Raw genomic sequence first — 13142 nt, forward strand, 5'->3', positions numbered from 1 at the left:
ACAAGACATTATTACACCGTTGTGTGTTGGTAGCCCTTTGGTGGCTTTGTTCTCTTGGTCTAGTAGTTGAACACACTTGTCTTGAGTGTTTTTATATGTAGACAAGGCACGTTGATTCACACCATGGTTGTGATTTTAGTCCATGTTGGCAGTTGTGTCCTTGTTCTAGTCGCTGAAATGTATGCCCATGGTTGCCTTCTTTCATTTATTTCAAGTGTCATTTTATGTAGACAAGAGATGTATTGTGTTTTAGCCCATGGTTGGCTTGATACTCTTGCTCTAGTAGTTGAACATACTTGTTTTTTAGTGTCTTTTTACGTAGACAAGAGATGTTTTTGGTCCATGTTGACGTGTATTCTCTTGTTTTTGTCGTTGATACACTCATTTCAAGTATTATTATATGTAGACAAGAGGTATTTGTACACACTTTTGTGTGGGTCTTTTGGCCTTTAATGGCATTATGTTATGTTCTTGTTCTAGTAGCTTATACACTTGATTTGTGAGTTTTTGAGGGCTAATAAGGTAATTGCTTGTAGTAGATGAACTATTGTTGAAATTTGTGAAATTTCATTCATACTTTGCCCTTTAAAGATACAAGAGAATCATATCATTAATATGCATATTTTAAAAGCAAAATTTTTTGACATTTAATCTACATATTAAGTGCTTATGGTTTTGGCCACCTTTGTATTTAATATGAAAAATGAATTTTTATAATTGCAATCATTTGAGTGAGATGTTCCTAAATGTGTAAGGTTCCCTGCTAAAATAGAGAAATGTGTAGGTTATGCATTGTAAAATGAATAACACCCATTAATTCATACCTCTTTATATGCTTCTTTGAAGCCTTCTTGAGTGGAATATATATTTTTCTCTTCTTTTAGGTGTTTTGTCACTTTTGTGGTTTTGTTGTTCTCTTGCCCATTAGTGGCTATTTGGGTATGTGTGTGCTCTCTTGTTTGCTCTTGAAGACTTCGTTTCTCTTGTTCGGCACTTCATTATAAGCCTCTTATGGGGTCCCATGGCGGACCATTGCTTTATTCCCCATTGTGGGGTTGTGTTTTGTCCATTTTTAAAGCTTGTGAAAACATTATGCATTCTTGTAAATTGTTTTCTCTTTGACATGATATATGATTTTGAAATTTTGGTTTTCTAAAATTTATTTTCATGCTAAAGTAATTATCCTATCATGTGCTTCAAATTTCTATGCATAAGTTATATTTTTGCACCATTGTTTTGTGGGTGAGTTATCCGATATGGTTTTGATTAATCTTGTTAGGAATGTTCCATTTGATTAAAGTGCAAAGATATTTTTTACTTGTTCTTGGTTGTTATTCCACAAGATCTTGGAGATGGGATAAAAAGTACCGTGGATAGATCGGGAAATGTGTTCACCATTAGAAGACAATTGGAGGAAGGCATTTACAAATTTCAATGGCATCCTTACCGAAGCATCTTGGAGTCTTGCGACTTTTTTCAATCTTTTTGTTTCCCCACACAAAGTTTGAGGGGGGTGTTAAAATGTACTCATCAATTATTGTAATTAGATATATTTTATAATTATAAAAGATGATATATATACATATATGGTATATATGTATATGTATCTTCCTAATTATATATATAAAATATATATTTTCCTATATTAGCCGTAGGGATAGTTTAGTCATTTTACGCATATTCCATTTTGGAATATGATTGTATTTTCTCTTTTATTTCTATTTTTATTTTTATTTTTTTATTTTTTCTAAATTTATTTTTTATGGTTTGCGCCACATTGGAGGACTCCCCAAAGAGTCGTTGGGGGCTCCCAACGACTCCTTTGGGAGCCCCCTATGTGGCTCCTCAAAGGCTTATAAATAGGGGCTTTCCCCCTTGTATTTGTTACTCCTTGGAGGAGCTTTTGCTCCATTGTAATGGGTGTTACACCCTTCTTCTCTTCAATAATATTAACTTATGTCTTATAGGCATTTTTGCCCCTTTCGTGGGTTTATGTGTTAGCACATTATGTGCTTGTGTTTTCCCCTTTAGTGGGTATATCCGCACTTCATGTGCATGTGTATTGGTTCATTATTGAACCTAATGTATTCAAAGTCGTTTCCTTACAAATGGGTGACACACCAAAGGTCTAAAATCTAGATGAAAACTTAGGGAGGGCCCAAACCTGGCTAAATGGGACCCCTCTTCCCCAGGTTTCCAACTTGGTTTATCGCCAACCCCCTCCCCCACCCTCCCCTCACATCCTCAACTCCCTCTCTTTCTCTCTCCCCTCCCCCTACCTCCCTACACACACAGTGGAGTTTGGCCATTTTTCGGCTGGTGGCTGGCCAGAAAATGGCTGGAAAACTCCTTTTTTTTTGTTTTTTTGACATTGATTTTTTAACATTTTTTTTAAATAGGGCTGGTCGGCCATTTCCCAGCCAGTGGATGGCTAGCCATTCCCTTTTTTTTTTACATTTTAATGGTTGGTCTGCCATCGGCCAGGCCATTTCCCAACTAGTGGCTGGCCGAAAAAAAGCCCCCTTTTGTTTGTTTTTTCTTTCTTTCTTTCTCTTTTTTTGTTTTTTTGTGACAAAAACGTAAAAGCTAGGTTTTTGGTCATCCAAACAGCCTATGAAGGCTGGCTTTTGCCATAGTTTGCCAAAAATCTGGATGGAGGCAAAACCTGGGTTGGTGAAATCCCAAGTTTTGGCCCCTGCCATCCAAACGGCCCCTTAAGCATTTCTTCTTAATAAAATTATTATTTTTTATATTCTCATGTGTGTGCCCCTTGTGGCTTTTATGCTTTGCCCATAGTGGCTCTTGTGAACTCTTTTGTATTTGCTCTTAGTGGCTATTGTATTTTGCCCATTGTGGCTTTTGTACTATTGTGATCTGGATTCCATTACAAGTTGCACGTGTTTTTTGCTTAAACCTAACTTGTAAATGCATTCATCCTTGCTTATTTACTAAAATACATGCTTTGGATTGAATTGATTCAATGAAAAAACTCCAATTATATTTCACCAAGTTTTGATGCAATATGAGCCATCAATTTTTTATCGCTCTAAATGTGCATCAAAACATGAAAAACGCATAATCTAATACATTATACATGGTTTCCACTAAGTTATAGATAATATGTCTATGAGTTTGGATTAACCAAACATACAAAACTTTGTTCCTTTGAATTCATCTAAGACGGTTTAGGAGATAAGACTCAGATACTGTTATATATATAATGTATGTGTGGATATGAAATACATGCATAAACAGACATGAAATGGGCACATGCATGTACATTCATACATATACAAACTTTTACGCTAGTATTTTTGACTTTGGGAAAAATCCATTTAGGGCCCAACCCTTTGCCCCTAATTCCAATTATGGGCCAAACTTTTCCTGAAAACAGTCAAATAGGGACCTCAGGTCAACATCCATCATATTGGAAAATGTGAGTCCTTTTTGGTTTCTTGTATTGTCCCTTGAAAATTGAAAAGTACCCATTTATCCTCATTGAAAAAAGGAAAAAGAAACAGTTTGAACTCTTAATGATGGCCATTGTTGTAATTTGACTTATGATTTAACCTGAGTTAAAGGACAACAATAAATGCAGGCCCTTCGCCAGTTTCCAGAAAAATAGAGGACCATATTTGGAATTAGGGGCAAAAGGTTGGCCCCTACATGGAATTTTCCCCTTGACTTTTTTCCCCTAAAACAATGTACCAATGGCCTCAAGGTGACAGGTTTTCAAGATAAAATACCACATTCATTCTGTTCATAGCAACAAAACTTGCACTATCATGGTGATGTTTTATAACCAAAATGCTAACAATTGCACTAGTGAGCATATTTACACTAATAAAAGAAACCTTGCCGGATTGAGAATTCAGAGGAGAAAAGCTTAAATATAATATCAAACCTGGAAAAGGCGTAAAAGTGGTTCCAATTGATAGCTGCCCTGAACCATATCGTAAGCCTATAACCCCATAATCCTCCAAAAAAGTCCTGCATGAGAAATAAGTTTACAAAACTAAATAAGCATATATGTGCAAGCATTTGGGAGGAAGTGGTTGTAATCCTCCAAACACATCCTTCATGTGAGGCAAGTTTAAGAAACTAAACGAGTTCTACATGTTCCATCTCTTGTAGGACATGCACTGCATTCATGTTCTTGTTTATGCATGCTTATATAGACAAAGTGAGTTTAAGGGCATTCGTTCTTTTTCCATTAAATGATGCACTTAAAAATGAACACACAATAAATGAAAAATAACTAATGTTGTGAACATAACATCATGTATCTCTCGTACATCACATGTACTAGCAGTCATTTCCGTTTGAACGGCCTAGCAGGTTCTAGCCATCTGAACTGTGCAAAACATAACCCTTGTTTGGATTATACAGAAGGCATAGAAGAATCTAAAGAAACCTAAAATAAGGTCTAGAATAGAAACACTGTTACATGGAAATAATCCCTGAAACACTGAATAGGAAACACTTTCAGAATGGTGAGATGAAACTACATCTTGCTACATAAACCACAACTAGAAATTTATTGTAACTGGGGAAAATTAGACCATTGAGCTCTGATCATATAAATATTTTTGAAGTTGCCAATGCCCGATTCGGGACTGCATATGTCATAAACAGAAATGGCCCATGGTAAGAAAAGTGAAGAAGGAAAACAAACATTGACCTGTCTCACCAGACAATTTCAGAAATTTTAGAACTATCAAATAACAAAGGCAATGCATGTGATCTACTGGATCATATCCAAGAACCCGAGTTGTCTAGCTAGCTAATGCTTTCACATGGCCCCAGAAGAATTACATTGCTCTTAAGTCATGCCTGAGACATAAAATGGCCATCTTGAATAGGTTTCCCAATGGCCAGTAGTACACCTTTTGGTGATGACAATCTTCTCCTCGATTTATAATAAATGCAATATCAAATGGGTACTGATGCCTCAAGGGGGGTTGGCATAGTGGGGTTGGACCTTGGCTGCTAGACGGGCAGTCAAGGTTCGATTCACATGGACGTCCCCTCTGCGCAAGCCAATGCGTAGCATAGGCCCTGGGGGCAGGGGTCCTAGCCTTGGAGTTTTACGCTGCTGGCACGAGGACCTTAGGTATGGCAGGCTGAGCCAGCGCAACCAGGTCTTCGGAACGGGTGTGGTTTCTTCAGATTATAAATCCAAAAAAAAAGGGTACTGACGTGTTGTATTTGGTAGAATACAAAAATGGGTCGAGCAGCATGAAAAATGTTTCTGAGAGAAAATTGACATGTTTATATAATTATATGTGCCTCCATGGCAAAGTCATACTAATTGTTTTGGTGTTGTTTATGTAAGTGCCAACAAGGGGATTCCAAATAACACTATAAAGCAAATGCTTATTTATGCCATTGTGTATACATGACAAAGCCATAAGAGAATAAAATCATGTTTGACATGAAAACACTTTTTTTAAAAGAAATAATTTAGTTAAAAGGAAATGCATAAATAATGACGCAATCACCTTATGATGCAAAACACAATGTTTAAAATGTTTATATATATATATATATATATATATATATATATATATATAATTCATGTAAACCAAAATACCTAATAAGGGAATTTTGATCATTTTATACCTGTAATAGGTACTGTCCACTAGGGACAGTTTTTATATTTTTCTCTTTCACTTTTTTTGTATTTACGTAAAAGAACAGTCACAAATGTGACTGTTGGAAGCTGCTCCCAACAGTCAAAGAGGTGACTGTTGGGAGATGCTCCCATCAGTCATATTTGTGACCATTGGGAGCTGCTCCCAACAGTAAAAAATATGACTGTTGGGAGCTCTTCCCTCTTCCTCTTTTGTAACCTATATATAGAGACACTTGTCCCCTCTTCCTCTTAACACTAAATAACTCCAATTTAAAGGTTTCTAATGAATTTAAAGGTTTCTAATGAATTTAAAGTTAGAAATTTGTTGGACATGGATTTGGATTCGAATCCAAGATCCAAACCCATTTCCAAAAATCCAAAAGAATTTTGGATTGGACCAAATTCAGATTAATATGGGTCTTGGATAGAGTCCGGATCCATATTAATTGGATCAAATTCCTCAGATCCAGTCTGATCCAAATCCAGATCCGAACCAACAAACTGCTCCTTTTTCGAAAAAATGTGATTTCTGGGCCAACCAAAACTCAGATTCTGAAGGGTAACATATCGTTGCACTCGGCATTCCGAGACGCATCCAACAGTATATAACTTTAATATAAATTCTGAATTTTGCCCGAAAATAACCTGAATTTTGCTTGAATTTAAAAGGTCAAAAATAAAACTATTTCTTACATTTTAAATGGCCCGTTTAGACCTAGTTGATGAGACCTGGGCCAAGCCCAAACTCAAAAGCATCGGTCTAATATCGAGGTTCAAACGATTTTTCTTCTATACTTAGCCAAATTTTTGAAAAAATTCAAAACTAAGTGTGAAAATACGCGATATTACAATTGTAATGAGTCGAGACACATAAGGCCTAATTGTCCTAAGCTCAATGGTAATTTAAAGGACAAAGTGGCTTTCATTGAAAAATCCAAACCCAAAAGAGAGGAGAAAAAAAAAGAGACGCTAAAGACACATTTTCTCTTTCTCAACTATTGGAAGCACTTCAACAAATACTCAAATCATCATCTACATCCGGTGCCGCTATTGCCTCTTTTTCTTCTTCAGGTATGTGTTCTTGGATTCTTGATTCAGGAGCCTCTTTTCATATAACCCCTTATAAGGACTTTATTTCCGATATATGTATCAGCCAAAATTTATTGTTTGTTTCAACCGCTGATGGGACCTTTTTAAAAATTGAAAGCATTTGGACTTTAAATTCAAATTCCTCTAAAAAATTCCTTGTTCTAGAAATAAGAGTTGTTCATAAACTTAATTTAAACATTTTTTTTGTTTCTCAAAAAACCGATTATGGATGTGAAATCTCTTTCTCATCAAAAGATTGCACCGTGCAGGATCTTTGATCCGAAAAATGGATTAGGCAAGAAACTAGAAGAAGAAATCTTTATTACATGGATTTTTTGTTTATTCCCTCTAAGTCATTTTGTAATTATGTTCAAGAAAAGGATGTTGAAATATGACATAAAAGACTTTGACATCCTAGCTTTCCCAACATGTATCTATCTCAATTTGTGGACTTATTGGAATAAAAAAGATATTACTTGTAAAGATTGTATTAGTTACTCTTACTATGTTGTTTTCATTGATAACTTCATAAGATATGAATGGGTCTACCTCCTTAATTTAAATTAAATATTTTTTATTCTTTGAAGAATTTCATATGATGATTAAAAATCAATTTCAAAGTAACATTTTTATCCTTAGATCCAATTCAGGTGGAGAACTATGTCACATGGGTGCGGGTGCGGGTGCGGGTGCGGGTGCGGGAGCGGGTGCGGGGATTCGGCACTTCCAAAAAAACCCGAGTGCGGAGGTGCGGCAGGGGCAAAAATATAAATATATATATAAGGGGGTCGGGGGTGAAGACTTGTTACCCACGTTCTGCTGCTTGTGTACTTTAGCTCAACGGGACAAAATTAATGAACCGAAAGGATTGGCAATCTGATCGACCCAGTCTGCTGCGTTCTGCTGACTGTCATGATTTAATCATGTCTGAAACTCCCTGGTCTTCACGAAAAAAAATAAAAGCGAAAGGTTTGACGTGGTTTGTTGGAGATAGAGTCTTCACGAGGCCTACGACGCCACTGCTACTCCACTGCCTAGGGTTCTTCAAATTTCATTTTATATACAGTTGCACACAGATGACAGCTAAAAGAAATTTATTGGATTTGACATGTGGAAAAGAGAGGTCTACACAAGGCTACGGCTAGAGCACCTCGTCATGAGAAAAGTGAATACTAATAGCCACCAAGGCTCTACTCTACCACCATCATTATCATTTATTATGGAGAGAGAAAATCCTTGACGAAAAAGGATTTGGTTGGTTGAAGCATAAAGACTTCAAAAGGCTCTTGAATTTTGGTTTTAATTTTTGAGGAAGATGGATCATCATTTCCAAGTTAACAATATGTTTTCCAACTGTGAATTAATTGTTTGGAGGCAGGAATAGCATGGGATGCCAACAAAGCTCGTCAGATGTTGTGGACACAAGTGCCCCTTTATAAAACAAGAGCAGCAGCAGCAAGCAGCTGTCCAGAAAATTTTTTTTTAAATTCTACAGCCCATTTCGTAGGGCAAATTTTTTTTTTTTTAAATCCAAACAAAAATGGACCGAAATGATCCTGGGTGCGGTCAACGCACCCAGAATCGGGTTGACCGCACCCGCGTCGAGTCGCGTCGACGCGGGTGCAGCACCCTGCTAGCCGAATCCCTGTGACATAGGTGGAGAATACATGTCAAATGAGTTTCTAAATTATTTAAAGAAAAATTGTATTAGTCATCAAAGATCATGCCCTAGAACTCCTCAACAAAATGGGTTGGCAGAAAGAAAACATAAGCATATCATGAAAACCGCTAGAACCTTACTTGTTTGTAAAAATGTTCCTAAAAGGTTTTAGGCCAAAGCCATCATAATTTTAACATATTTAATAAATAAAATGCCTTCTTCGATTTTGCAAAATACTTCTCCATTTGAAAATTTATTCAAAATAACATCTGATTTCAAACGATTATGTATTTTTAGTTGTAAATGTTTTGTACTTTCTCACAAGAATGATAAATTGTCTCTAAAGGAAATTGAATGTGTCTTTGTGGGATATGGAGAAACCCAAAAAGGATATAGATGTTTTGATTCTAAGAATAACAAACTTTATTTGTCCAAGGATGTGACTTTCTTAGAAAAAGAAAATGGTTTTGACAAAAAAAAAATAACAAAGTAGACTATACTTTCTTGTTTGATTTCTTGTCAAGGCATAAAATTGATTCTCATGAATCAAATGAGTGTGAATTGAGTCATAATGATATCTCTTTGAATGATACTTCCTTATATATCAAGATCCCGATAATGGTAATTTAGAGTTATTCCATAATAATAATGATAGTTTAGTTGAGAACCATCATATTCAAAAAATGAGTGTAGCTGAGATGCGTATGCTGAGATGGATGTGTGGAAATACAATAAAAGATAAGATTCGGAACGAGGAGATACGTAAGAAGGTAGGCGTTGCACCCATTGAAAATAAGATGAGAGAGAATCGTTTACGATGGTTTGGACATATTCGACGAAGGCCTAATGATGCTCCAGTTAGAAGGATGGAGAAATGGGAAAATATATTAGTTAAAAGAGGTCGGGGTAGGCCTAGGAAGACATGGATGGAGGTGATAGGAAAGGATATGAATGCTTTGAACCTCACCGAGGACATGGCATTGGATAGAAATGAATGGAGGAGAAGGATTCATGTGGAAGACCCAGAATGATTTTCTTTGTTGGTTCATATCGTCGACCCCAATTGTTTTGGGATGAAGGCGTAGTTGTTGTTGTTGTTGTTGTTGTTGTAGTAGTTGAGAACCACTCTCAAAATATTCAAAGTTTATACCCGGCGTAGTCAAGAAAACCAAACAAATGCTTATGAGAGATACTCTCAAGACCTTTTGTTAGATGAAACTCCTAGTCAAGATTTGTCAAATAGAGACACCACACTTAGAAAATCTGATAGAACTTCCATTCTACCTAATAGGTTTGTATCCTACGAATCCTTCCTATTAAACTATAAGACATGTCTTGTAACTATTCATTCCTATCATGAATCCTCTCATTATAGTAACCCAAAAATTGTTCTCATTGGATTGAGGCTATGAATTTAGAACTTGAAGCACTTTGTAGGGATCATACTTGGGAGATAGTACATTTACCTTTTGAAAAGAAATTTATAGGATGCAAATGAATTTTTAAAGTTAAAACTAAAAGTGGTGCAACCTTAGAACGATACAAAGTTAGGTTAGTTGCTAAAGGCCATTCACAACAATATGGAATTGACTATGAAGAAACATTTGCCCCTATAGCTAGGATGACTACTGTTAGAACTCTCATAATTGTTGCATCCACCCAAAATTGGCCTATTTATCAGCTAGATGTGAAAAATGCATTTCTCAATGGGGATCTTAGTGAGGAAGTCTATAAGGATCCTCCGTCGGGTTTTAAGATTGAACAAGGAAAATTTTTAAAATTAAAAAAGGCTTTATATGGTCTTAAACAAGCCCCTAAGGCTTGGTAAGACTGTTTTAGTATTGTTATGATAAATTTGGGTTTTCGGTCATGTTATACTGACATTGCTCTCTTTATTAAGAATACAGGTATAAATATTGTGATATTGCTATTATATGTTGACCACATGATAATTATAGGAAGTGATAAAATGAGTTAGTGAAATTAAATCTATTTTAAAATAAAAGTTTGATATGTCTGATCTAGGTTTCTTGAGATATTTCTTAGGTATTGAGGTTGCCTATTTTCCTAGAGGATATATCTTATCACAGATGAAGTTGGCAGTTGACATTTGTGTTAAGTCAGGTATTTTTGACGACAAGAAGGTGGAGATTCTTGAGGTTGTCAATGCAAAATTAAGACTTGAAGATTGGACTCTTCTTGAAGATCCTACACCGTATAAACAATTGATCGGATCCCTCACCTACTTGTCCATTACCAAATCCGACATAGCCCATGCAATTCATGCAGTCAACCAATTCCAACATGCCCCAATGACCGTGCACATGAATGCAATGTTAAGGATTATTCGATACATAAAAAATTCAATAAGCAAAGGGTTTTTCTTATCCTCATCCTCCTTTTTAAATTTGCCTATACTGATGTTGATTGGTGAGGAAACCCTACTGATAGAATCTAAATTACTGGTTTTTATATTTTCTTAAGAGATTTTATAATTTCGTGGAGGTGCAAGAAGCAACAAAAAGTATCTTTGTCCTCAACCGAAGCTAAATATCGTGTTATGACCACAACAATAATAGAGTTTGTGTAATTAAAAAGTTTTCTCAAAGATATGAGAGTAGTCATCTCAAATCCTTTGAAGATGTATTACAATAATAAGAGTGCAATCTACATTGCGAGCAAACACACCTTCCATGAGCGAACCAAACACATTGAGATGGATTGTCATTAGGTACACGATAAATATCTGAGAGAAACTATTGAGTTGCCATATGTTACATCGAAGTACCAGCTTGCAGATTTCTTCACTAAAGCTCTTGTTGCACCTCAATTTATTTTTCTCCTTAACAAACTTTTAGTAATTTCACCGTAAGTTTGAGGGGGGGGTTAATATATATATATATATATATATATATATATATATATATATATATATTCATGTAAACCAAAATACCTAATAAGGGTAGTTTGGTCATTTCATACATGTAATAGGTACTATCCACTAGGGACATTTTTTATATTTTATCTTTCACTTTTTTTGTATTTATGTAAAAGGGTCTGTGTAAGAACTCAAAAAAAAATATGTTTGGATCTGGGCCGGATCCGGATCCGACCCGGGTAAATCAGTCGGCTGCGTGCTTTTAAAAGCACGCAGCGACTGAGGGAGGAGGTTCTCGAAACCTCCTTCCCCCTCTCGTCTCTCGGTCTTCCCCCCGACTCGTCTCTACGACCTCTCTCTCGCTGGAGACCCCGGTCGACCTGCCGCCACCTGCGACCTCCCTCCGACGCCGACGATGCCGCCGCCGGCGACCACCAGGTACGCACCTCCCCCTCTTTCGTTTGCCACTCTCTCTCTCCTCTCTACCTCTCCCGTCTCTATGCTCCCTCTGTCACGGCAGGGGAGGGGCCGAGCCCCTCTTCCCTACCTCCTGTTACGGCAGAGGAGGGGCTCGCCCCCTCCTCTCTGTTCCTTTTAATCGGCAGGGAGGGGCTGAGCCCCCTCCTTGCCCTTTTGATCGGCAGAGGAGGGGCTCGCCCCCTCCTCTCTGTTCCTTTTGATCGGCAGGGAGGGGCTGAGCCCCCTCCTTGCCCTTTTGATCGGCAGGGGAGGGGCTGGGCCCCCTCCCTGCCCTTTTGATCGGCAGGGGAGGGGCTGAGCCCCCTCCCTGCTTCGTGTTACTTTTGGGGGAGGGGCTGAGCCCCCTCCCTGCTCCTTGTGTTGACAGGGGAGGGGGCCGAGCCCCTCCTCCCTGTGTCTCCTTTCAGCAGGGGAGGGTCAATCCCTCCCTGCTCCCTTTTGACAGCAGGGGAGGGTCGACCCCTCCCTGCTCCCTTTGACAGCAGGGGAGGGTCAAACCCTCCCTGCTTCCTCTTTTGGTCAGGGGAGGGGTCAATCCCCCTCCCTGTGCCCTCGTTGTTCAGGGGAGCGGTCGAGCCCGCTCCCTGTGTCTTTTCTCTCTTTAGGCAAGGGCATCGCCCCTGCCTCTGTTGTTCTTCGGCAGGCAGGGGCAAGGCCCCTGCCTCCCTCTTTGTATGTCGTCTGGCAGGGGTGAAGCCCCCTGCCTCCCCTTAGTTGCTGACAGGCAGGGGCTCTGCCCTTGCCTCTTTTCTACTTTGTCAGGCAGGGGCGCAACCCTGCTTGCCCTCGCTTTTTGAGGGTAGGGGTGCAACCCCCTGCCTCCTCGGAGTCCGCTGACAGCAAGTCAGCAGGGGCTCGCGGCCCCTGCTTCTGCTTCTTGCGCTTATAGCAAGTGCGCATGCGCACGATGCCCATGCCTCTGTTTCCCTTACGTCAGGGCGGCGATAGTGCCTCTGACTTTCTATTTTGGTATTAGCTTGCTAAGATCGTTACTTTTGCAGCTCGTACGACGGATCCCGCTCGCGCTCCGCGACCCGAGCCGCCAATCGCGTACATCTGCGGACGACAGCAAGCTTTCAACTCTCAAAGGTAGGGGAAGATTGCACGGAAGACTTGGACAATTGAATTGAGTTCAATTAACTAAAAAGGACAATTAAATAAATATATATGCATATATATATATATCATATATATTTATACGAGTACACATTTAACTCAAGGACGCAGTTTCGCGATCCTTGTCCTTTACTTTGCCGTTGCGCATCGCGCACAGGTTTTGTGTTGCACTCCTGTTTACAGTTCCTTTACTTTGCCGTTGCGCATCGTGCAAAGGTTCTGCGTTGCACTCCTGCTTACAGTCTTTACTTGCCATCGCGCGTTGTGCGAGGGTTTGCGTTGCA

At 38.6% G+C, this 13142-nt stretch overlaps 1 protein-coding gene across 1 annotated transcript in view; it reads right to left on the reverse strand.

Annotated features, from left to right (window-relative positions):
• Nucleotides 1-13142, reverse strand: part of LOC149843567 (beta-galactosidase) — a 114954-nt gene that overhangs the window by 60536 nt on the left and 41276 nt on the right. The window contains exon 6 of the mRNA XM_089999908.1: nt 3905-3990. Coding sequence (XP_089856034.1) covers nt 3905-3990 — 86 coding nt within the window. The remainder of the gene's footprint in view (nt 1-3904; nt 3991-13142) is intronic.

Source organism: Nuphar pumila, chromosome 3 (genome assembly GCF_984573655.1).
Source record: "Nuphar pumila chromosome 3, dmNupPumi1.hap1.1, whole genome shotgun sequence".
In the NCBI taxonomy this organism is placed as follows: domain Eukaryota; kingdom Viridiplantae; phylum Streptophyta; class Magnoliopsida; order Nymphaeales; family Nymphaeaceae; genus Nuphar; species Nuphar pumila.